This window comes from Castor canadensis, chromosome 3 (assembly GCF_047511655.1).
Source record: "Castor canadensis chromosome 3, mCasCan1.hap1v2, whole genome shotgun sequence".
Taxonomy (NCBI): domain Eukaryota; kingdom Metazoa; phylum Chordata; class Mammalia; order Rodentia; family Castoridae; genus Castor; species Castor canadensis.
The window spans coordinates 156,258,129-156,283,768 of NC_133388.1; the positions used below are offsets into that span (position 1 = coordinate 156,258,129).

The window sequence follows — 25,640 nt, forward strand, 5'->3', positions numbered from 1 at the left end:
TCAGTGTAAATGGAAATATAATTTACTAACTCTGATAACAGTAGGAAGGAGTGTGCCACTTGGCTGTTGGGTGTTCTAAATTATATGTAAGCATACCCATCTTTATTGCTTAGGAGAGTTACACATCATTCTCATAAATTAAAAAAATAGCACCTTTGTTTTCTGAGGAAAAAAAATGACTACTCTAAAGTTAATACTGGGTAATTTGCTGACTGAAAAGATTATTAAACTAGATATCAGAAGATATGCATTATAATTCCATTTATGCTACCTGCCAGCTATATGACCTTGCACCATATCTCTGAGCTTCATACTCCTTTTGTAAAATATGAAAAGAGCTTTGTGCCTGCCAGGCTGCTAATTGTGTAGTTCAGATTGTACTCTAGAAAAGGACAGCCATCTGGTTAATGAGAGAGGGTGGGGACAGAAATCCAGGCTGCTGCATACAACTAGCAGTGCCTCAGCTTGGGGCCAGAGTGGCATGCCTTTTGCAAATTCTCACCAAGGCCCAGGTAAAACACAGTGGCACCTTCTTGGATGGGAGGTTGGGGTGGACATAGCTAATTTCCCCAAAGATGCTGTGTAGGTAATGGTGGCTCTATCTATGCCTACCTCACAGGATTGTTTCAGAGAACAATGAGAAATTTGTGAAAGTGCTTTGAAAAGTACAGTGTTACACAAATATAATGTCTTGCTTTTGCTGTTCATCTGTGGTTTATTTTAGGGTAGATACAACAAGAATTGAACACTCCATTCCTTTAAGAGAAAACTGGGCACTACCGTATTTTGCATGCCAAGTTGCTGCACTTACAGGCTATTTAAAAAGTAACTTAAACACTTACGCAGAGGTAAGACAGAAATCTGTTTATCGTAATTAATTCTGATGCATTGCAAATGTATATAATTTTAAAGATAGTTGTATTAAGAGCTAAGTCATATTCAGTGAATCTTAGTGGCTGTGTAATAAAGGATATATAGTCAGGTAATTTTTATATGCTATAATTCTGTAATCTAATTGTCAGTGAAATATTTTTAAGGAAAACATTTTATGTTTTATAGTATGATTCCTTAATAAATATGTTGGAAGTACCTTATGCTGAAAATTAATCTGTCCTATTGTTATTTTACCATTTCTCTTCAACCTTGATGACCTTTAGTTAACATAATTTGAAGAAATACTAATGAAGATACAAAGAATGACCCCACAGATGACAGCAGTGTTAACTTTGATGGTAGCACTGCATATTCTCTTTGTTTACTCAAATGCTTTCTATAACTGAGGTTTGGCTTTGCTTTTCAGTGAAAGTTGTAGGAGACTGGCCCAGATAGTTTAGATTCTTTGTTGTTGTTGCCACAAACCCTTAGCAGCTGATGAAGCCTACAGATCCTGTTTTAGAATCATGATTTTAATAAAATGAATATCTGCAAAATAGCCAATTATTGAAATTGACTGAAATGTAGTAGTCCTTTGATAGTCTGCCTATCTTGGATTAAGAACTCCTGACTAGGGGACTGGAGGTGTGGCTCAACTGGTAGAGTGATTGCTTTGTGAGCGCAAAGCCCCGAGTTCAAATCCCAGTTCCAACTGAAAAAAAAAATCCAGGCTAGGAAAAGAAACCAGAGGGACCAAGGGAGGTCTTCTGTTAAACCTGGACCAGAGGATGCACTCTGGAACCTTTTTGAAATCTCTGAAGAAACACTCTTCTTTCCTCCTCTCAGTGGTGATAAAAAGTCCTGAGCATGGCAGACTTTATTGTTTCATTTTTATAACTTTAATGTTTTCTTTTGTATGTAAAATAACATGAACACATTTCAGATTTGTAGTTTTTCTTTTTGTTGTGTGTTTGGTGGATTGTTAGGTTGGTATAAAGAGCTTTCTGAGCAAGAATATTTTCTACAGTAGTTCCAGAGTTTGTATTTAAGTGTTTTCATAGTAGAGTGTGTGGCTATCTAAGAGAGAATAGAGGTTTTATTTTATTGTTGTTGTTGTTGTTGTTTTTGGTTTTGGTGGTGCTAGAGATCAGACAGAGCCTGGGCTTCATATATGCTAGGCAAGAGGCTCTAGCATGGGCTAAATTCTTCAATTTTTGAATAAAAGTTCTTAGTATAGTGAAATAGACTGCTGAAGTTTCTTTTATTACTTTTCTTTTGAATTAAAACAAAACTCCTATTGCCTAAAAATGGTTTATCTTTTTAAATTATTTTTCCCACTGGTACTATAATTTTTCTGAGTATCTTCATTGCTATGTTTTGTACTATGCATTCATTCTAATTTTTTATTCTACTTTTAAGTTAAAAAAGTAGTATATATACATTATACATATGGTAAAAACAATTCTGTCAGTGCAAGTGTGTATGCAGTGAAAAGTGTATTGCTTTCCATCTCAGTTTTTACCGACCTTGTACGTTTGTTTTTTGGCATCAGTACGTATTTAGTCCTATTAATGTGAGGTATTTTTGTTGTTATTGAGCTGAGGATTGAACCCAGGACTTTGTGCAAGCCAATCAAGTGGTCTCCCACTGAGCCACACCTCCAGTCCTTATTCTTTCCATCTTAAATCACAGTGATCTTCTCTAACATATGGCTCTAAGTCTAACTGCAGAAAGACCCTGTATTTTTGAAGGGAATCCAAGAATAGCTTATAGTCTTATTTTAGGTTATATTTTGTTTCTCTTAAAAAAGTTTAACCATAATCATTTTTTTCTATTTCAAAAATAATCCATAGTTAAACTCCCATTCTTTCTTCCTTAGTCTTTATCTCTTTATGTTAAGGTAAAGGGGGAAAATTGTATTTTTCAGTTATATAACTAGCCACTCATGCATCTGCTACTTAAGAGTACACAACAAGAGCAAAATATCTGTGTGCAAATATTAAAGGGTATTTTTAAAGAATATTAAAAGGAGAGTACTAAAAAGTGTAGCAAGCTATATTCTAACCTATTTGATATGTCACTTAAATCTTGTATAAAAATATTCACACTGCAGGCATAGTGAGAACCAAGCACTGTGAGGCACTGTGATCAAGGTAAGGGGTAGACAAGACTGTGCAGAATATAAAAAATTTTTAGGAAAAGGGAAAAGCCTAGCTAAATGTCCAGATGTGTTTGACATGTATTTCTGGCCTCAAGACTTATTTTTACTGAATGTTCTTAGAGTAGTTTGGGAGTAAGTTCTTATAGTTAACCTATTTTATTACATTATAACTTTTCCCCAGAATCCCCAAAGTAATCTCCAAATGCTCAGTATGTTAATTAGGCTGGATGTAGATTTGAGCCTTCACTGATTTCTGAAACTGGTTTCTCTGAGGTTGCTGGTTTCAGGCATGGTTATTGTAGTTCTGGTTGTTACACATAAGAAGGCTTCCAGAAAGCTTTATATACAGTGATGGTGGCTAGGAAGGGTGGAAGTTTATGTGTTTTATCAGTGTGGAGCCCTCAAGAGCTTTGTGACTGGTATTATTTGACCAACTGGTGGAATTCTGCATCTCTTACATTTTGTTGTCTGATGTAATCTTACTCAGGATGCTGGAAATTTGTTTTTATCTGCTGATGGCTGAGGAATTTCTAACTCTGGAGCTTATCATCAAGTATAGTCAGCTAAGTATGAAAGCTTGAGATTTAGAGAACACAGTTCTTAGTTTTCTTGACCTGACCTTTATTGTCCTTCTTCTTCATTCTTCTCTCTTTATTAGATGAGATCATTTGATACTAGAGCTGGTGGAGGAATTGGGAATAAAAGAAAAAGTGGGTCTATGGAGGAAATAGAGACTTGCCAGAGCTGTCACAGATTTTGCTACTAATTAAAGGATCATTTGGGAGATTATGTTGGGAGGACAGTACTGATTTTAGCCAGGCATATTTCAAAAGAGAAATGAAATCCCTGTTTAGTAATTAGTAGAGGAAAACAGCTGTGTATTTCATATGGCAGACAATACTAGCATTGGGATGGAGGTATGGTTCAAGAGGTAGAGTGCCTGCCTAGCAATGGTGAAGGGTTCAAACTCTAGTATTGAAAAAAAAAAAGCCAAACTTTTCTTAAGAGCAAAAAAAAAAGAACAAAAGCCTTGACTAGAGTTAGGCTGAGACAAACTTACTCCTTAAGTGGTAGCACCATGGAAGTAAAATACTATTTTCAGGACAAACAAAGTTACTTCCACATTAACAGACATTCACCAGCTAAATCTAGTAAAAGTCATTGTTTTCTTGTATTTTTTGCTTTATTTCTTTTCGGATGAAGGAAAAATTATACTGAATTTGCCCTTTCCCAGCTTCCTCCCACATGCTCCCTTTGTTTTCCTGTGATTTGCAGTATGAAGTAGAAGAACCAGTCCTTCAAACAGTGCCTTATTTAAAATGTTAATGTTTTGTGATTTTAAAATAGTTCCAAGTTTATAGCTTAAAGTTAACTAATAACTGAGTTGCAACTTTGAGATAACAACCTCATGGGTTTTTATAATGAAAAGCCACTTATAATTAAGTTTCTTTCTTTTGTTTTCCTAGAGGTTTTGCTACTTGTTAATGAGTGCTTCAACTTACACCTTTATGGTGATGTGGGAGTACAGCCACTATCTCTTGTTTCTTCAAGCAATATCTCTATTCCTGCTAGATATCTTTTCAGTGGAACAAAGTGATAAGGTATTGTTATGTTTTAAAATGAATTAAATCCAGAGAATAAATGTTTTTATAGTATTTTCAAGTTTGTCTTATTTCTTCATCACTTATACTTAACTGGTTCAGAACCCTGATTAGTATCAACATTTAAGTTATTGAACAGAGAAAACGTAATTAATAACCAAGGCTAGTGATATAGCTCAGTAGTAGAGTGCATGGTTAGCATGTACAAGGTGATGAATTTAATCCCCAGGAACACAAACAAACAAAAACAATATAAGCTGAGGGGGAAGGGGGGAGCAACGCAGTGGTAGAATGTTTGCTAAGCATGCTTGAGGCCCTGAGTTCAATCCCCAGCACCAAAAAACCTACAACAGCCTCCCCCAATAATTGTTAACCAAGTATAAAGTAATTAACTTGTTAATTGATTAACTGCAAGGATAAAGGTGATAGGGACCCAAAGTATCCTAGAGGAAGCAGCTACCACTACTAGTGCTATAGGAAAAAAGGTGAAAAATAGGAAATTATTAAAGTTTAGAAACTTCGAAGAGGGCCCACATGGAACTGAAATTCAGACTTCTGAGGAGGGGTCACTGCTCAGCTTTGCTGGTGTCTCTGAGCTCAAAAGAAGGGCCCTTGGAAACTGGGACCCAGGTCTCTGAGGATGGAGCTCTGTCCAGCTGGTCTTAGGTATCTGAAGGTGGAGAATGTGATGAAGCTGGTTTTTCAAGTGCTGGAAAAATTTAACTGCATTCAGAGGTTCAGCAGGAAAGAATTGTTCTATTGGGGTCAAATAGTATCACTTAGGAAAGACTCACAGAACAAAAAGTCAACTAGAATCAGGAGGGAGGAGCAAGCTCCTCCTTCCTGCGCCAGCCTTCCGGTGTACCTGTAGCATTTCTATTGGCAGAGATTAATAGAGAATCAGCTGGAAAAGTACAAATGTAGACTGCAGGGTCCTAGCTCCAGCATTACAAGATAAAAGGCAGAAGGGTATGTTTAGAGCTGAGAACCAGCACTCAGTCAAGAAAAGAGCATTACCGGCACCCAAGAGACTCCATTATGTTTTGTTTTGTTTTCTTCAAATGCAGTTCTGGGGTTTGAACTCAGAGCCTACAGCTTGAGCCATTCCACCAGCCCATTTTTGTGATGGGTTTTTTTAAAATAGGGTCTTGCAGAACTATTTGCCAGGGCTGGCTTCAAACCTCGATCCTCCTGATCTCTGCCTCCTGAGTGGCTAGAATTACAGGTGTGAGCCACAGGCGCCCAGCCATCATGTTCTTTCTCAGTCACTCCTTTAGTCCCTACCTCACCTCTAAGGGTAACTACTATCCTGACTTTTAAGTGGCTCTGGCTTCTTACTGTTTCTTTGTGACATTTGTTTTTTACATTTTTAACTTTTTTTTTCTTTTGGTTTTTTCCTCCAACTAATGCTGTTTTATCTTAGTTTTTCCCTTTTTAAAATTAATTAATTTCACAAGTAAGTGGATTAAAAGAAATACTTTTTCTCTGGTGATTTTTCATAGTAGTGTATTTTTTACTAGGTATGTTTTGAGAATTGCTGTTAAAGGTTATGGTTTTGATTTATATAATTTGAGATTGCATAGATGACTTTAAATAACAGGGAAAGCCAAGTGAAATTAAGAAGGAGTGGCATTACAGACGGTTCTTCCAGTTGATTTTAACTCATGGATTTTGCTATGTTTTGGGGGTTTTTTTTGCAAGGGGTGGGGGGGATTGGTCAGTATGCAGGTTTGAACTCAGGGTCTTGTGCTTGCTAGACAGGCACTCTAGCACTTGAGCCATACCTCCAGCCCAACACTCTTTAAATTTTTTTCTATGGTCATTCGTGTTAGATAGATTGACTATTTCTTAACACTAAACTATAGTAAAGAACTTACTGTATAATTATAGTAAGACCCTAAATAAAACTAATGAAGAGATATGCAATAAAATTCATTTTTTTCATCCCAACAGGTTCATGAAGTATATAAAATCTATGTGTTTTCCCTCTTTCTGGGATATATACTGCAGTTTGAGAATCCAGCTTTACTGGTTTCTCCTTTATTAAGTTTAGTAGCAGCCTTAATGCTCACTAAGTGCCTTCAGGTAATTAGCACTGCTTTTTTAAAATCATTCTTGTTACTTATTTTTAAATTGTTAATATTTAATACCTCACTTTGTTCGTATGATTTTCCCCACAGCTGAATGTGAAGAAAGGAACTTTTGTAGCTAAAATAATTAAAGTAATTAATTTTTATTTAGTGTGTACTCTGACAGTGACATTGAATGTTTTAATGAAGGTGAGTAACTCAGATTCATGTGATAGAGCAAATTAAATAATTAACGTATTAGGTGAAATTCTAATGAGGCCAATAAGATAGTAAAGTAATAGAGTTTATATAGTATAATTGTGAGTTGAACAATGATTATAATTAGCATATTGGGTGAGAAAATAGTACTCTCATTCTCTGTATACTTATAGAAAAAATACATCATTATCCATTTTCTTTATTTATGGAATAAATTGAGACAAATAAAAAGTGTTCAGAAGAGTAGTTATTACTTGAACCAGGTGGAATAAGATGAAATCTTACTATCCCATTACAGTTTTATGCATAAGCATACAGTAATGTGGTTGGTTTATGTCAGTAAATCTCCTTGCTCCATAGTATATGCTCAGAGTATTGTTTAATTCATTATCCTTTTAGTCTTGCTATGCTTTCTATCACTAGTAATTGGAAAAAAGCATATGACTATAAGCATGGCTAATATTTAGTATTTTTCTCTTCTGTGAGACTGATACCTTACAACTTGGCCAACACGCCTACATTTTTCTCTTCTAGATGTTTGTCCCACACAAAGAAAATGGGCACATGCTGAAATTCCTTGAAGTAAAATTTGGACTAAATATGACTAAGTAAGTTTTAGATTATGTAATTTTACCTAAATCTATACCATTTAGAAAATAAAGAGTAAAAACATTTGATGGAGGGTGTATACATCTAATTACATATCACTTAGAAAATAATTTGGGGTATTGTACTGAAGAAATATGACATTAATATTTATTCTTGGGCTAAGCATATTCCTCAGTTGATACAGTACTTTCTTAGTGCATATAAGACCCTCGAGTCTATCCCCAGCACTGCAGGAAAAAAAAAAATATGTGTAGGGGCATAGGTGCATGGTTCAGGTGATAGTTTGACTATCTAGAAAACACAAAGCCCTGAGTTCAAAACCCCATTACTGCCCTGCAAAAATATATTACCCCCCCATGTTTAGCATGCTTGAAGCTCTAGATTTAATCCCTAGCACTATAAAAAAAAAAAAAAACAGAAACAATAAAAAAAATTTAAAAAAAAAGTGTGTATGGCTCAGGCTGAGGAATGGCTCAAGTGGTAGAGTGCCTAGTAAGTACTGAGTTCAAACCAAAATACCACCAAAAAAAAAAAGAAGATTCAAGAAATAAATGATCTCTCCCTTCCCTTCTAAAATGCAAGCCCAATGTTTAGTGTCTGACACACAGTAAGACAGTAAGCACTAAATAAATATTTATCAAATAAATTACTCAGAAACCAATTTATTCTCTTTCTCCTCTAGAAGCCCAAAGGATTGGTTTTATTTTATTTTTCTCTAGAGATAGAGCCCCTAGAAAAAATAAATAAATAAATACTATTTAAGGAAAAAGAAACAAGTGAAATTAATTTTAATGTGTAAACCTGTAGAAATTGAGATGTTCTGCTTTTTTCTCATTTCTTTTTTTTTTCTTTAAAATCCTAAGTATATTTTGTACTTAAAGTAGCTCTCAGTTTCAAATATTCAATAACCACAAATAGTTAGTAGCTACCATACTGGACAGTGCAGATATAGAGGTAGGTCAGCTGAATTTTTTGTTGTCTTCCAGCTAAAAATAGAAATCAAAGACTGTGAATGTGGCTCAATGGTAGAAAATATTTGCCTGATATGTGGCCTTGGGTTTGGTTCTTAGCACTTCAATAATGAATAAATAAATTATATATATATACGTATATATATATATATATATATATATATGTATATATATATATAAACTCCCTAAAACTGTATTGGACTTTAGAGGTGATTACATTACTTGGTGTGTTAGTCATTTTTCTTTGTGACAAATACTTCAGAGAACAATGTAAGGGAGGAAGAATTCATTTTGTTTCACAGGTTCTGACAGTTCAACCCATAATTACTTATCTCTGTTGTTTCTGGGCCATGGTAAAGCAGAACACCATGGCAGGAACATGTGGTAGAAGAGGCTGCTCACTTCTTGGTTGCCAGGAAAGAGAGAGGTAGAGATTAGTCCTTCAAAGGTACACCTCCAGCAGGGGTATAGCTCAGGGATGGAGCATTTAACTGTAAAGGCACACCTCCAGTGAGCCTTTTTTCAACTAGGCCCCACCTTCTAAATTTTCAGCCACCTCCCAATACCATCAAATTATGAATCCATCATGGATTAATCCATTGAAGTCATAAGTCTCATGATCCAATCATTTCCCAAAAGCCCCACCTCTGAACATCAGGAACTAAGCCTTTTTATCCATTAGCTGTTTTGGGAGACACTTCATGTCCAAAACTGTAACACTTGGTGATAAAATGCAGTTTTACATTTATTGGAGCAGTTTTGATGAAAGCATGTGCTTTGTTGTGAGTTACTGTTATCTCCACTTACGAAGGATGAAGCCATACTAGTATAAATGAATGGACTTAGGAAACATGCTTTCTGTCAGTTTTTACTGAAATTTAAGAAAAAATATTTTTGCAGTGGTTTTCACCTATAATCCCAGTTACTTGGAAAGTGGAGATCAGGAGGATCATGGTGCAAGATAGTCTGGGCAAAAACTAGTGAGATACCATCTCAATACAGAAGCTCTGATGGTGGTGCACCCACTTGGTATCCCCATTACTGGAGGCCTCAGTTAGAACTATGGCCTAAGGATGGCCTTGGGCAAAAAACAAAGTGAAAACAGGAGACCCTATCCCAAAATAACTAAAGCAAAAAAGGTTTAGAGGTGTGGCTCAAGTTGTAGAGCACCTGCCTAGGAAACGTGGGCCCTGAGATTAGACCCCAGTACTGCCAGAAAACAAAAAACACATTTTATGGCCATTAGTTTACACCTGTGATTTTAATATCATGCTTTTTTTATTTTTATAGGAATTTTACAATGAATTGGCTTCTCTGTCAAGAATCCCTTCAGGCACCATCTGAAGATTTTTTTTTACGATTGACACGATCTTCTCTATTACCATTCTATATTTTAGTGTTAATTATTTGTCTTCTTTCTGTGATACAAGTTATTTTTAGGAGGATTAAGTAAGTACCTGTGAAAATCAATCACATTATTAGCATATTGTAAAAATACATAATACTTATTTTTAAGATCTTTTGTGTGTGTGTGTGTGTGTGTATTTTGCTTGTTTGTTTTGGTCTGGATCAAACTCAGGGCCTTGTGCATGTTAAGTACATGCTCTGCTACTGAGCTATACCCTACTTAGTCCTATTTTTTTCTTTTTTTGTTTGTTTGCTTTTTAATAGATGAGGTTCTGGGCTGGCAATATAGCCCAGTGATAGAGTATTTGCCTAGCATACATGAGGCCCTGGGTTCAATCTCCAGTACTTCAGAGAAAGAGAAAAAAGAGAGGGAGAGAATGGGAAGGAGAGGGAGAGGATAGGGAGGAGAGGGAGAGGAAGATAGATAGGGAGGGAGGGAGGGAAGGAAGGAAGGAAGGAGAGATGAGAGGAGGAGGAAGGAAGGGAAGGAAAGAGGGAGAGAGGAAGGGTAGAAAAAAATAAATAACAAAGAGAGAGATGGAGTTTTGTTGTGTTGCCCAGATTGGCCTTGAATTCATGGGCTCGAGCAATCTTCCTTCCTCAGCCTCCCAAGAAACTGAGACTGCAGGTGTGTACCCTGTCACCTCCTTCCAGAATTGTGTTATAGAGTTTCTAACTCAATTATGTCTTCATTGATCGTTATGATTGATCAGAAAAACTCATACTAAACTTTGTACACCTAAATATATACTGTCCAGATTTGATACAGGAATATATAATACATTAAACTTTTATAGACTCATTTACTAATTTACTCAAAATTTTTTCACCTCCTCCATCATTCTCCCTCACACTTTCCCCCTTTAGAACAATTTCAACAGGTTTTACTTAATGTAAGAATAATATCTTATATTTCATTGAAATGAAGTTACTAGTATAAGTGATTTTAAATTGCTACAAAGTTTGGCTGTTTTTTAATATGTTTATCATGCTTGAAAGGAGATTATTCATAATTTACTAATTTTGAGTTCTTACTCATACTGCAGTTTAACTGCATTGATTTAGCAATCATTTGTTTAGGCATAATTGATCTTGGAAAAGGAACCTGTCAGAATTTATTGTTATTTTCAAAATTCACATTTAATCTTCAGAGAGTCAGTTGTCTGCAGGCTCTGAAAACCATTAGTAAAGACTTGGAGATATGTGCTAGACATTTGACTAGCAGAACATACTTTGAAATTTTAAGGACAACTTACATTTTTTGTATGGCCTTCAAAGATGATAAACAATGTATCTTTGATTTTTCAAATATACATTTTCAAGGTTTTAAAAAACACATTTTCTTTCTGTAGTGGTAAGTCCCTGAAAGAAAGTGTTACTCTTGAAGATGGACAAATTGGAGAAAAGCCAGAAATAATTTATCATGTAATTCACACTATCTTACTCGGTTCTCTTGCAATGGTTATAGAAGGGTAAGTGTACTTGATCTGTTTGTTTTTGCAGATTGTCTATTCTAATAGTGATAAGTGGGTTACATTCAAGAGTACATTTGTAAAACTTTAGAAAAACTTAAAATCTATAAACTTTCTTAATATAACTGGAGTTTACAAAGATCCTTACAGTACCATTGAATTAACATTTAATTACTCATTCAATTTGTTAAAAAAACAGCAAAAAAAAAAACCTCTTGGCTGGGCACCGTGGCTTATGCCTATAATCCTAACTACTGAGGAGGCAGACCTCAGGAGGATCACCGTTGGAAGCCAGCCTCAGGCAGTTAATTTGCAAGACCCTATTTCAAAAAACCCATCACAAAAGTAGGGCTGGTGGAGTATAGGCCCTGAGTTCAAACCCCAGTACTGGAGAAAAAAAAAAAAAAAAAAAAACCTCTTAAATGTCTTCCAAGATGTACACACTGCTGGATGCACAGTAAACAAAAGTGGACACACAGTCTCTAATGTTATCTAACTTATGGGCTAATGGAGGTGACATATTAATTACACAAAAATAAAAATTATAGCTTGATAATTGAGAGAGAGATAAGTGGTGCTGTGAGAACATTTCAAAACAAAATTTGAGTTGAAGAGGTTAGAAAGTAAAAAGATTGTTTGAGGGAGACTTGAAAAGTGAGTAAAAGTAAACTTAGTGACCAGAACAAGAGTATTGCAGGTGGAAGGAATATCGTTTGCCAAGTTTTGAAGGAGCATTCTGCAGAGCTCAGTATGGTTGAAGTGCAGTGAGTACGCAGTAGGTATTATTGAGGATTGGGGGTGTTTTTTCTTTCATTCTTTCCCTGACCTAATTTCTATTACTGCTTTTAAGATAGGGGGATCCCATTTAATGTTCAGTAAGACAAAATATTTACATTTAACTTATTTGATTCAATTTTACTGTTCTGTGTACCTTCTAAAATTTGTTAAGGCAAATGGGTATCTATCTACACTCATTTGATATTTGACATAGGGATATGTTCTAAGAAATGCGTTGTTACATTGTGAACTTCATAGAGTATGATTACACAACACAACTCTTCTGTCTCGGCAGCATCTATTCTGTGTATGTCCACTGTTTCTCTCAAAGCATGAGTTAGGATTCACTTTTATTTTCTGATGGCACTGGGGTTTGAACTTAGGGTCCCATGCTTGCTAGGCAAGTGCTACATCCTCAGCCCTTTTTGCTTTAGTTATTTTTTTGGATATGGTCTTGCAGTAGGCCTCAGGTTGTGATCCTCCTAGCTATACCTCCTTTGTAAGTGGGATTATAACCCCCAGCTTATTTACTGAGATTGGGGGGGGTGTCTTGCTTTTTGCTTGGGCTGGCCTCCAACAATGATCCTCTTGATCTCCACTTTTCAAATAGCAAATTACAAGCTTGCACCACCACTGTGCTTGACTTTAGGATTCACTTTTTAACTACATTCTCAAATTAGTTATTTCACTTTTATGTGATACTAGGCTTTACGTAATATTTTTTATTGCTTCCCTGTGTTTGTTTTTTTTTTCATCTTGATAAAGAGCCTGTTAAGGACTTGTTTTTCTTCTTTCCTGTCTGGCTCTTTTGGTCAGCTTGCAGTGCATTTGGTTAATCAATGTTTGTTCAATGAATGAATTTTGACTTTTTTATTCCATAGCTCTGCTATTTTATAAGGCCATAATAGTTGACATTTGTACTCTCTGGTCTCACATTCTTCTAGTCTCATCTGAGTTTGACACCAGGGACTGTATCATGGAAAGATCTGGTTGTGCTTCCTAGTATTAATTACAAGTGTTATCTCCAGCTCTCCTCTTCTGTCTTCAGCTTTTGCCATTTGCTGTGGAGATGGGCTCCTTTTGTCTCCGTGACAACCTACAACATAATGCATATACTTTCTTTTATTTATGCAAATGCATTTTTTTGAATGCATGGATTTTTAAACTTTAAGAGAGCCAAGTGTGGTGGTACAAACCTGTAATACATGTACTCAGGAGACAGAGGCAGGAAAGTGATGAGTTTAAGGTTTACCTGGGCTACAGAGCAAGACCCTGCCTCAAAAAAGAAAACAAAATATGAGCTCCAGTTTATATATCCTTGTTTTGTTTTTTTTTTAGAAAAACAAACAAACAGACTCATACCTGTAATCTTAGCTGCACAGAAGGCAGAGATCAGGAGGATCGAGATTCAAAGCCATCCTGGGCAAATAGTTCTTGAGACCCTATCTCAAAAAGACCCAACACAAAACAGGGCTGGTGATGTGGTTCAAGTGGAAGAGCGCCTGCCTAGCAAGTTTTAGGGCCTGAGTTCAAACCCCAGTACCAACAGAAGAAAAGAAAATCTCAAAAATAATATGTTACTGATTATAACAAATAGCCTAGAAGTATGCAATGTAAAAAGTGAAAATCCCTCTTTCTAGCCATTTTTCCTATCTACATTGAACAAAACAAAAAGCATAAACCTAGGAAACACTGTATATGAAGTTTTTCATTAGTATCTATTGAAGAACATCCAGGTTCTTTCTGTATTTTTTTTCCTATTAAAACAACCTGCTGCAGTTAAAACCCTTGTGTATATATATATATCATATATTTATGATAACATGTCTGAAGTCTGAATTACTAGACTATATTAGGGTATTTTAAATTTGTATAGGTCCTACCAAATTGCTTTCTGAAAAAATTTTAAGAGTTATGTCCTCTCTGGGACTACAGTTTTGTTATCCCTCATCAATATAAATGTTTTTTGTCTTCATTTGGTAACCCACATGTCTTACTGATTATTTAAGAACTGAATGACAATCTGTTGCTGACTTTTAGAAGCTAAATAAGCTTGATAATTTTCCTTTGGCATTTTCATAGGTAGTTTAAAAAGAATTCAGAAAAAAATGAGATAATGATAGTCATAGGATGTCTTATATGTGATTCTTGGGGTTATTTTTACAGCTTGAAATACATTTGGACTCCTTATGTATGCATGTTAGCAGCATTTGGTGTCTGTTCACCTGATCTTTGGATGACACTTTTCAAGTGGCTTCGAGTAAGAACTGTACATCCAGTATTATTGGTGAGCCAATGTTATTTTTGTTAAATTCTTGTTTATTTCCAGTAATATAAAATAAAATACTAGTAAATAGAAACCACATTGAGTACAATTGAAATAACCTGAATAAGTCATATAATGATCTACAAATAGAAAAATAGATCCTGCGGTAAGCACTTCTTTATAATTTCTGGTTTAAAAGCATTGCAATCTATATATCTTAAAAATTAAAAAAAGGTAGCCAACGCCGGTGGCTCATACCTGTTATCTTAGCTACTCGTAAGGTAGAAATCAGGAAGATCTCAATTTGAAGCCAGCCAGGCAAATAGTTTGTGAGATTCTATTTTGAAATAGGGCTGGTGGAGTGGCTCAAGGTAAAGGCCTGAGTTGAAGTCCCGGTACCAAAAAATAAAAAAATAAAAGGTAAACATTCAAGTGAACTGTAATATGAGAGGCCAATAGGAATTAATTTTTTCCTTTTTTTTCTAACTATTCTAGCAATCTGAAAAGAATAAAATTTATTTATATATTTAAAAAAATTTTAAGGTAGTTTCATGGTAGTCTTTATTTTGTGTTTTTTAAGAGACAGAGTCTTACTGACTTGCGTAGGCTTCAAGTGACTCTTCTGCTTTAGCGTCCCAAGAAGTCTGAGATCACAGACATGCAACACCACTCCCAGCTTTAACTTTTATAATACCTGTCTTATTTGACTTAGAACTCTGCATGTTTGCCACATAAATGGAGTATTAACACTGTGCCTCCTATGTGCTTGCAATAGAGATAAATAAAACCTTGTTATTAAAGCCAGACATGGTGACTGATGCCTTGGTAATCCCAGCACTTGGAAGGCTGAACAGTAAGATCACAAGTTTGAGGCCAGCCTGGGCTACATAGCGAGACCTTGTCTCAAAGAGAAAAAAAGGATGGGAGTGTGGTTCAGTGCTTGACTAGCATTCATGAGGACTATAGGTTTAATCTTTAACACCATTAAAAAAAGAAAAGCCAGGTGCTAGTGGCGCATGCCTGTAATCCTAGCTACTCAGGAGGCAGAGATCAGGAAGATCATGTTTCAAACCCAGCTTGGGCAAATAGTTCACAAGACCCTATCTTTTTATTTTTTTAATTTTTATTGTTTTATTATTCATATGTGCAATACAATGCTTGGATCATTTCTCCCCCCTGCCCCCACCCCCTACCTTACCACCCACTCCGCCCCCTCCCTCTCCTCCCCATCCCCTCGATACCCGGCAGAAACTATTTTGCCCTTATCTCTAATTTTGTTGAAGAGAGAGTATAAACAATAATAGGAAGGAACAAGGGTTTTTGCTAGTTGAGATAAGGATAGCTATACAGGGAGTTGACTCACATTAATTTCCTGTGCATGTGTGTTACGTTCTAGGTTAATTCTTTTTGATCTCACCTTTTCTCTAGTTCCTGGTCCCCTTCTCCTATTGGCCTCAGTTGCTTTTAAGGTATCTGCTTTAGTTTCTCTGTGTTGAGGGCAAAAAATGCTAGCTAATTTTTTAGGTGTCTTACCTATCCTCACCCCTCCCTTGTGTGCTCTCGCTTTTATCATGTGCTCAAAGTCCAATCCCATTGTTGTGTTTGCCCTTGATCTAATGTCCACATATGAGGGAGAACATAGGATTTTTGGTCTTTTGGGCCAGGCTAACCTCACTCAGAATGATGTTCTCCAATTCCATCCATTTACCAGCGAATGATAACATTTCATTCTTCTTCATGGCTACATAAAATTCCATTGTGTATAGATACCACATTTTCTTGATCCATTCTTCAGTAGTGGGGCATCTTGGCTGTTTGCATAACTTGGCTATTGTGAATAGTGCTGCAGTAAACATGGGTGTGCAGGTGCCTCTGGAGTAACCTGTGTCACAGTCTTTTGGGTATATCCCCAAGAGTGGTGTTGCTGGATCAAATGGTAGATCAATGTTTAGCTTTTTAAGTAGCCTCCAAATTTTTTTCCAGAGTGGTTGTACTAGTTTACATTCCCACCAACAGTATAAGAGGGTTCCTTTTTCCCCACATCCTCACCAAAACCTGTTGGTGGTGGTGTTGCTAATGATGGCTATTCTAACAGGGGTGAGGTAGAATCTTAGTGTGGTTTTAATTTGCATTTCCTTTATTGCTAGAGATGGTGAGCATTTTTTCATGTGTTTTTTAGCCATTTGAATTTCTTCTTTTGAGAAAGTTCTGTTTAGTTCACTTGCCCATTTCTTTATTGGTTCATTAGTTTTGGGAGAATTTAGTTTTTTAAGTTCCCTGTATATTCTGGTTATCAGTCCTTTGTCTGATGTGTAGCTGGCAAATATTTTCTCCCACTCTGTGGGTGTTCTCTTCAGTTTAGAGACCATTTCTTTTGATGAGCAGAAGCTTTTTAGTTTTATGAAGTCCCATTTATCTATGCTATCTCTTAGTTGCTGTGCTGCTGGGGTTCCGTTGGGAAAGTTCTTACCTATACCTACTAACTCCAGAGTATTTCCTACTCTTTCCTGTATCAACTTTAGAGTTTCTGGTCTGATATTAAGATCCTTGATCCATTTTGAGTTAATCTTGGTATAGGGTGATATACATGGATCTAGTTTCAGTCTTTTGCAGACTGCTAACCAGTTTTCCCAGCAGTTTTTGTTGAAGAGGTTGCTTTTTCTCCATCGTGTATTTTTAGCGCCTTTGTCAAAGACAAGTTGGTTATAGTTGTGTGGCTTCATATCTGGGTCCTGTATTCTGTTCCACTGGTCTTCATGTCTGTTTTTGTGCCAGTACCATGCTGTTTTTATTGTTATTGCTTTGTAATATAGTTTGAAGTCAGGTATCGTGATACCTCCAGCATTGTTCTTTTGACTGAGTATTGCCTTGGCTATTCGTGGCCTCTTGTGTTTCCATATAAATTTAATGGTAGATTTTTCAATCTCTTTAATGAATGACAAGACCGTATTTTGAAAACCTTCACAAAAAAGGACTGGCAGTGGAGTAGCTCAAGGTAAAGGCCCTGAGGTCAGGCCCCAGTACCGCCCCCCAAAAAGAAAAAAAAAGAGCCATAGATCAGTAGGAAAAACAGGTGTGGGCAGAAAGATGATGTGTAATGTGTTTAATAATAGTCTTGTTGTATTCTGCCAGTCTTATTCCCAGAAGAATTTATACATTCTTATTTTAACATGGAGGTATATTAAATATACATTAGCTATGTCAACTTTTTTGTGGCGGTGGGGGTTGGAGTCAGGGTCCTCTCACTTCCTATGTAGGTAGGTGCTCTATCACTTGAGCCATCTGAGCCTTTTCTTTTCTCTCTTTGGTGTTTTTTTTTTTTGCTTTAGTCCTTTACTTTGTCCTTATTTTTTAATTTATTTTTATAATTATCATATATTAATATATCATATATTAATAATATGAGGGAATTTTATTGTGATAATTCCATACAGTATACCTTGAACAAATTTACCCTCTGCATTATATTCCCATTGCCCCCACCACTTCTAGTTTTCAAACAGTGTTTGGTGGGTTTCATTATCCTGTCTTCATATGTATATATGTAGCATACCTCCATCTTTACCCCATCACTGTCCTTTCCTTTCCCTCTCCTCCTTCCCGTTGACACCCCCCAGACAGTCTCTCACACACATTCATGTTTTTTGGTTATTTTTCAAATAGGGTATTGCTTTATACCAGGGCTGACCTGGACCATGATCCTTCTATTTGTGCTTCCCTGAGTAGCTGGGATGACAGGAGCCTGCCACTGTGTCTACCCATTGGTTGAGATGGGGTCTTGTGAACTTTCTGCCTGGACTGCCTCAAACTGCAATCCTCCTGATCCCTGTTTCCCACGTAACTAAGATTATATGCTTGAGCCACTGTGCCCACCTTGTTAACTTAGGAATTCAAAATTCCTTGTAAGTTCTTCATAAGTCTCTGGCAGTTTTCAAATGCTATTTGCTATTGGAAGTATTACTATGAGCATTAACATTTTTTTTTTAAAGACAAGGTTTTGCTATGTAGCCCAGGCTGATCTTCCTGCCTCAACCTGTTGAGTGCTGGGATTAAAGGCATGAGCTATCACATTCTGCTAAGCACTTGTTTTTTTAATGGTCTGCCTTTTATTTGTATAGTTATATATACAAATATAAATATGTATATATCATTCTACCTGCAGTTTGAAACACAGTAATCTTGACTCATTTTGCTTTATGAGTTAGATTCCATGTAGACTTTACTTTCTCAGATTGATTTTTTTTTGGCGGTACTGGGGTTTGAACTAAGGCCCTCACACTTGCTATAGTCAGGCACTCTACCACTTGAGTCACTCCACCAGCCCTTTTTTGTGTTGGGCATTTTCGAGTTAGGGTCTCAAGAACTATTTGTCTGAGCCTGCCTTGAACTGTGATCCTCCTGATCTCTGCCTCCAAGTAATTGCCTCCGGAGTAGCTAGGCATGAGCCCCTGGTGCCAGGTTTCAGATTGAAATTTTTATGGCTTTAAAGGTAATTCAATTGGTCATAGAATCAGTGCCATTACCTCTAATGTATACTCTAAAATACCCACAACCTTTTTTGTTTTAATGTTTTAGGCAATTTTTCTGAGCATGGCTGTGCCCACCATAATTGGTCTGAGTTTATGGAAAGAGGTAAGAAAACCAGATTTTTATATCACTAAAATGTACTTTAGCTACAAGGTAGTGATAAATTTATATGTTTGGGTAGGAAACTCATAACACTATTCTAACATAGTATGATTTTTTTTTTATCAGTGCTTCATTTTCTTTTCTATTAGGATTATAATAGGAAAACCAAAACATTTTTAGAATATTATCTGATGCAGTTTTCTGTAGTCTAATGCCATTGTTGATTCAATGTATATCAATAGTAAAGAGATTTTAATATTTAAAAATATTTTGGTTAGGATGGCAGAGTGGCAGCCCACCACTCTGGTAGAGCACTTGTCTAGCAAGCATGAGGCCCGAGTTTAAACCCCAGTACCACCACCACAAACAAAAAAAAATGGTGACTCCCAAAATTTTAATATCTATAAAATGATATAAATTATTTGACTTCTCATAATGTAACATTAAAGTTAATTGCCAATAAACCTGCAAATTATTTGAGCTGAAATTCATTTATTTAATATGTATACATGAAAGATATTACTGATGGTTGTTTGGTAGTTATAAAATTATTTACTGAGTCTAGGCATTGAATTAACTATACTATAGATTATTTGGGTTGAGAAGAATGAGATGTCATGAATTTTTGTTCATGAGAACAGTGCTGTAGTATCATTTGCCTTCATTAGTCTTTTGGAATACTCTGGAACAATTTTAAACCTTCTAGTTACTTATATGCACCTTTTGGGGATTTTGTTTTGCATTTTAGTTTTTTCCCAGATTAATGACAGAATTATCGGAACTACAGGAGTTCTATGACCCAGACACAGTGGAACTTATGACCTGGATAAAGTAAGGCTTTAATTTCCCATGACTATTGTTGTTAAGCTACTAAGTAATCATTGCATGCTATCTAATGGATTCAGGGGAAATAGTAGGTTAATTAATATTTTCAGTATTCTCTGAAAACTCAGGAATTTTAGCTTGTGTTTTTAAAGATAGTTAATTTTTAAGGCTTTATAATATTAATTTTATAGTTAAACTTACTTTCATGTTGAAAGTACAACATTGTAAGATTGGAAATTCCTACCACCAAACATCAGCAATGTGGAATAAATAGGAATAATATATTTTATTTAGATAGTCAAGAGGATGCTTCTTTGCCATGGGCGGTGGTTCATGTGCAGTAGCTTGCTGGTCTTGGTAACCAAGGGGTTTAGATTTTAATATCAAATAAGGATATGGGGATGTGATCTTTGGCCTCTGGAAGCAGAGTTAGAATTGAGACCTCTCCAGCATACACATACTTATAACTCAGGGACTCTCAAAAGGCTACAATGTCAGTGAAAGGATCTAATAACAAAATATTCTAAGTAGCCATGTCTTTCTGGACTTCAACTCTTGATCAAAAAAAAAAAAAATTCCGTTCTGAATTCATAGCAGTGACTCTGAATTCACATTGGTTTGTAGTTTAAAAATATACTTATCTAATCCAGAAACCCTAAATCAAGAAATTTACATAAAACAGTCCTGGGTTTGTCTGATACATCCTCAGTTCAGGCTACACAGAATTCCATAAATAAAGTTTCATGAAGCTGAACCTCCATTATTATAAAACACAATGAGGAAACAATTCAGCATAAGCAGATACCAGCTATTATTCATGATAAACAGTGGAATTAGACTTCTAGCAATTTCCCACAATGAAATTTATGTTAGTTCTTTTTTGCTGTGTAACAGACTGCCATAAAACTTCAGTGACTTACAAGCAATGAACATTTGTTATTTTTCATAGTTTTGAGAAGGATTCCTCTGGTCTGGGACAGCTCAGGTGGGCCTGGGTAGTCTGGCATGACCTCTTTCACATGTCTGGAATTGGCTGGGTCAGCTGAGGGAATCAAATTGACTTGGCCATGTGCATACCCATGTGTATGTTTGTTTATAAAATAGTTGTGGCATTCCCAAGAGCAACAAGAGATGGCAAATTTCATTGCCAAGCATATTTTAAATCTCTGCCTATATTATATTTGCTGTTGTCCTTTTGACCAAAACAAATCACATGACCATGGTTAGAGGGAAAAGAATTCTGCAACCATTTTTGTAGGTAGAGACTCTGAAATGACTACACTAAAAATGATTAAAGACATAAATGAAGAAACAAAAACCTGAAAAAGGAAAGAAAGACTCAAAAGAGGCCTAGAAAATAAGGGGCAAAAGCCAAAAGTATTTCTAGAATGAGGAATTGTCTTATAGAATCAGTATATAGAATTGAGAATATTATGATGTCTTGTTACTATAAAGACACTCCTCGTATGCACAAAAATTATTTCTGTTAGATCATCCTTAACTTTGCGACTGCTGCTTTTTTGTGAATTGTATTTGCTATCGGGAAGTTCTGACGATATAGCCTTGTTGTTGTCATTAACAAAAGAGTTAAATCTATGTGTGTGATTTACCACAATATTTTCAAAAGCATAGCAGAGGCCCGAACAATTGGATGTTGGGCAATTGGACATTTAGCTGAGGTGTAATTATTCTGTCTTATGTCTGTTTCCTTGCTACTGAATTGCTCCCTGAAGACAGTGGCCAGGTGCTGTCTCTTTATTTCCAAAGCATGTCACTACCTCTAGCATGTGGTAGGTGGGTTTTGAATAGTGATTATATGGAGTAAATAAATGAAGGAAGGAAGGAAGGAAGAAAGGAAAGAAGGATGGGAAAGAGAAAGGGGAGGGAAGCATTAGAACAGCCCTTTGGGACATGTTTATAGGTTTCCTACCTTCTAAAGTAGCATCTGTGTGGAACATCGTTTTCATGATTCAGAATAGAGATAGTCTACATGTGTTCTGTGAAGATAGTCACATGTAAAAACAAGGAAGGATCAGGAAGGTTAGATGGATCTGGGAGGAGTTGGGCTGTGTTGGTTAATATTTGGAAAGATGAATTTGAGAAATTGCAGTATTACCACTGAACTAGCCACTCTATCTAAAATATTATATTCTTGACCCTGTTCATTTACCCTGCATTATTTTTAATGGTATTTTTACTATTTCACATGTGTTTATATTTGTGCTTGCTGTTTTTAAAAAAATTTTTTACCAGCATTTTATAGTTGTTCAGGGGGGATACATTGTAACATTTGCATATGTGCTTACAATATATCTTAATTAGATTCACCCCCCCCTCCATCTTTCTTCCTCATTCCCCCCGCCATAGAGCAGTTTTACCAGCTTTTATTGTTCTATTTTCATACATGAATACAAAATATATTCACCATATTTGTCCTCCTTCACCCTTTTCTTATATCCTCCCCCCTCCCATTGGTACCCTCCCATGGATAGGGCCTGTTTTCCCTTCCTGTCATTCATTTTTTTTCAGAAACATTTTTTGTTGGTACATGATAGTTATAGGGGGTTTCATTGTGACATTTTCGTATATACACGTTTTATACCCTTAGTTGATACATTCCCTCCATTAGTCTACCACCTACCCCTTCTTAAGTTGACTTTAGCAGATTTTGATGGTCCGTGTTCATACTTGTATAGAAAGTACATCAAGCATATTCACCTTACTTTACTCTCTTCTTTTACTATCCCCCACCCCCACACTAATGTTCTTCTGTTAATATGACCTCTGTCCTTCATTATTAAGGTACCTGTTTTTCAGTGGGAATTTTTGTGCCCCTCTTTAAAAGAAAAAATCTGTATCTTCACACAAACGAGGGCTTTTATGGGGGGGGAGGGCACTGGGAAATGAACTCAGGACCTCTTCCCCAGCCCAAACTAGTGCTTTGTAAATGAAATTAACTGGAGACTGACATTGAAACTTAAGTGTATTATACATTGCAAGTTGCCTGGTATTTCAGAGTTGATATAAATCAGTGATGTTAGTAGTATACTTGATTTTTCATCATGTCAATCTTGTGATTCATTGCAGAAGGCAAGCTCCAGTTGCAGCTGTGTTTGCAGGGAGTCCACAGTTAATGGGTGCGATTAAATTGTGCACTGGCTGGATGGTGACCAGCTTGCCTCTTTACAACGATGATGATCTTCTCAAGAGAAATGAAAATGTAAAACGTTTTAAATTCTACCTTTGTATCTCTTTTACAACACTCTGTAATTTAGGATAGTTCTGTATTGATGTGTATGTTCCTAGCTGGGAAAATCCAAACAATTTTAGAAGAGCACATTCACTTTAGTTTTTAAAAGTTGTATAATACATATAGCCAAGGAAATCCAAAATTAAATACTAAGTTATTTGTTTTATGAACAGTATTGATATGTTTCTGGGAAAAACATTCAATTTTCCATAGTTATCAAGGGAACTGATAAATAATATTTCAGAAGGGGAAACTTTCCTTTGACATATTGTTCTCAAATCATTGAAGAAGGCTGTTGTTTCATGACTTTGATACACTTTGTCTTTCCAAACTGATAGTCTGTTACTGATTATAAAAAAAAGAAACTGATTTAACCAGGCATAGTAGAAGACATGTAATCCCAGCTTCTTGGGAAGCAGAAGTAGGAGGATCACAATTTTGAACCAGATGGGCAATTTAGTGACACCTTAATTCATTTTAAAGGGCAGAGAATCTAGCTCAGTGGTATAGTAATTGCCCAGCATTCATAAGGCAAAACAAAACAAAAAAGTATCTGCAACTTTTTTGTGTGTGAGGGCTATTATAATAAGTAAAACATTAGAATGGCTTCTAATTAAGTATAGTTTAGAGGATAAATAATTTTGAATGTTTGGTGTGGATTTAAATGATGACTTTATATCTGAAGTTGATTATCAACTGAACCTTGATTCCCAGTATTCTGCTTTCAGTTTGAGAAAATTTTTTTTTTTGGTGGGGGTGTTATCTTTGTGCTTATTAGGTAGATGTTCCTCTACCTAGCAAGCCTGCATCCACACCCACAGCCCTTTTTGCTTTAATTTTGAGATAAGGTCTCTCTTTATTCCTGGGCAGGGTAGGACTATGATCATCCTGTTTATGCTTCCCCACGTAGCTGGGGATGACAGGTACATGCTATGCTACCATATCTAGCTATTGGTTAAGATGATGTCTGGTGAACTTTTTGCCTCTATCTGAGATCCTCCTGAGTATTACAGGCTTGGGCACAGCCTGTTTTTAAGTATACTCTATGCTAAGGAAGAAATATAATAATGTAAAGGTTAAGAATGCTGACTTTGGAGCTGGGAATGGTGGCACACACTGTAATCCCAGTACTTGAGAGGCCAAAACAAAAGGATTACTTGAGCTCAGGAATTTGCGACCAGCCTGGACAACATAGTGAGAGCCTTCAGAAACATAAAGTGGGGCTGGAGGTGTAGCTCAGTGCTAGAAATCTTGCCCAGTATGCATGAGCCCTTGAGTTTAGTTCCCAGCACTAAAAGAAAAAAAAAAATTGCACACTCTGGGATTAAGAGTATCTGGGCTGGAATGCTACTTCTGCCACACATAAGCAGCTTTGTGACCTTGAGTAAGTTACTGAATCTAGACATAAAAGAATAATAGAACAGACTCTCCTATTTGTGAGAATTAACTGAGATAATTTATTATGCCTGAAACACTTCAATTTAAACATAGGCTATCAAGTCAGGTGCTGGTAGCTCACAGGTACTGATAGCTCATGCCTGCAATCCTAGTTACTGGGGAGGCTGAGATCAGGAGGATCGAGGTTTGAGGCCAGCCCAGACAAATAGTTCATGAGACCCCAATCTCCAAATAATCAGAGTAAAATGGACTGAAGGTGTGGCTCAAGCAGCATGAAGTCCTGAGTTCAAACCCCAGCCCCACCAAAAAATTAAAAAAATGAAACAATGAAATTAGGCTATTGTATATTATTAGGTTGTTATTCAATTGTAATTGTGCATGCATACGTGTGCCCATAGAAGTGTAATATGTCATCATAAAGGACATTCCCCTTTATGGGCCTTGAAGGTTGTTTAAAAACTTGTTCCAGAAAGGAATATATATGACTCCAGGTTGAAAAAGTAACATAAGTCAAGAAATTTGTATGGCCATGAAACTAGAAAATAAATGAGGTCAAATTCTGAGGACTTGCAATGCCATGCTAAGGAAGTTAGGCTTATCCTTGAGGCAGTTGGGAAACATCAAAGACCAATAATCACTTCTTGGCCAAGATCAAGTGTAGTGTCTGTTCTTATCAGTTTAATATCTGATACATCCTCTGTGCAAGGATAATATCTTAAATGGATTTTTGGAGCAGGAAGATGGAATAGGAAATTGCTCTATCCACTCTACACATCGACCTGATATTGCAGTACCTCCAGGAGTGGTGTACCCCTCTGGAGGATCTAAAAATGGTTGTAAAGTACCAAGCACTCGTGGCTTACACCCATAATCATAGCTACTCAGGAGGCAGAGATCAAGAGGATCACAGTTCGAAGCCAGCCCCAGAAAATAGTTCTGCAAGACCCTATTTTGAAAAAACCCATCACAAAAAAGGGCTGGCAAAGTGGCTCAAGGTGTAGGCCTTGAGTTCAAGCCCCATTACCATAGGGAGTTAACTATGGTCACAGTAGGAAGGAGATTGAAGCAGGCAGGGGAGAGACCAGAAGTGGGGAGATCTACCTGAGAGTGATG

At 36.4% G+C, this 25,640-nt stretch overlaps 1 protein-coding gene and 1 non-coding gene across 5 annotated transcripts in view; both read left to right on the plus strand.

Annotated features, from left to right (window-relative positions):
- Nucleotides 1-25,640, plus strand: part of Dpy19l4 (dpy-19 like 4) — a 58,369-nt gene that overhangs the window by 25,010 nt on the left and 7,719 nt on the right. For 3 of the 4 annotated variants that reach the window (XM_020178230.2, XM_074068859.1, XM_020178231.2), the window contains exons 7-17: nucleotides 725-848; nucleotides 4,501-4,635; nucleotides 6,589-6,720; nucleotides 6,816-6,914; nucleotides 7,458-7,531; nucleotides 9,794-9,952; nucleotides 11,263-11,382; nucleotides 14,326-14,446; nucleotides 19,001-19,057; nucleotides 19,803-19,885; nucleotides 22,967-23,099. In XM_020178230.2, coding sequence (XP_020033819.1) covers nucleotides 725-848; nucleotides 4,501-4,635; nucleotides 6,589-6,720; nucleotides 6,816-6,914; nucleotides 7,458-7,531; nucleotides 9,794-9,952; nucleotides 11,263-11,382; nucleotides 14,326-14,446; nucleotides 19,001-19,057; nucleotides 19,803-19,885; nucleotides 22,967-23,099 — 1,237 coding nt within the window. The remainder of the gene's footprint in view (nucleotides 1-724; nucleotides 849-4,500; nucleotides 4,636-6,588; nucleotides 6,721-6,815; nucleotides 6,915-7,457; nucleotides 7,532-9,793; nucleotides 9,953-11,262; nucleotides 11,383-14,325; nucleotides 14,447-19,000; nucleotides 19,058-19,802; nucleotides 19,886-22,966; nucleotides 23,100-25,640) is intronic. The other variant, XM_074068858.1, reaches the window with a different exon arrangement.
- Nucleotides 25,161-25,343, plus strand: LOC141421943 (U2 spliceosomal RNA). The gene has a single exon (XR_012446624.1). It is a non-coding gene; the product is annotated as a U2 spliceosomal RNA (small nuclear RNA).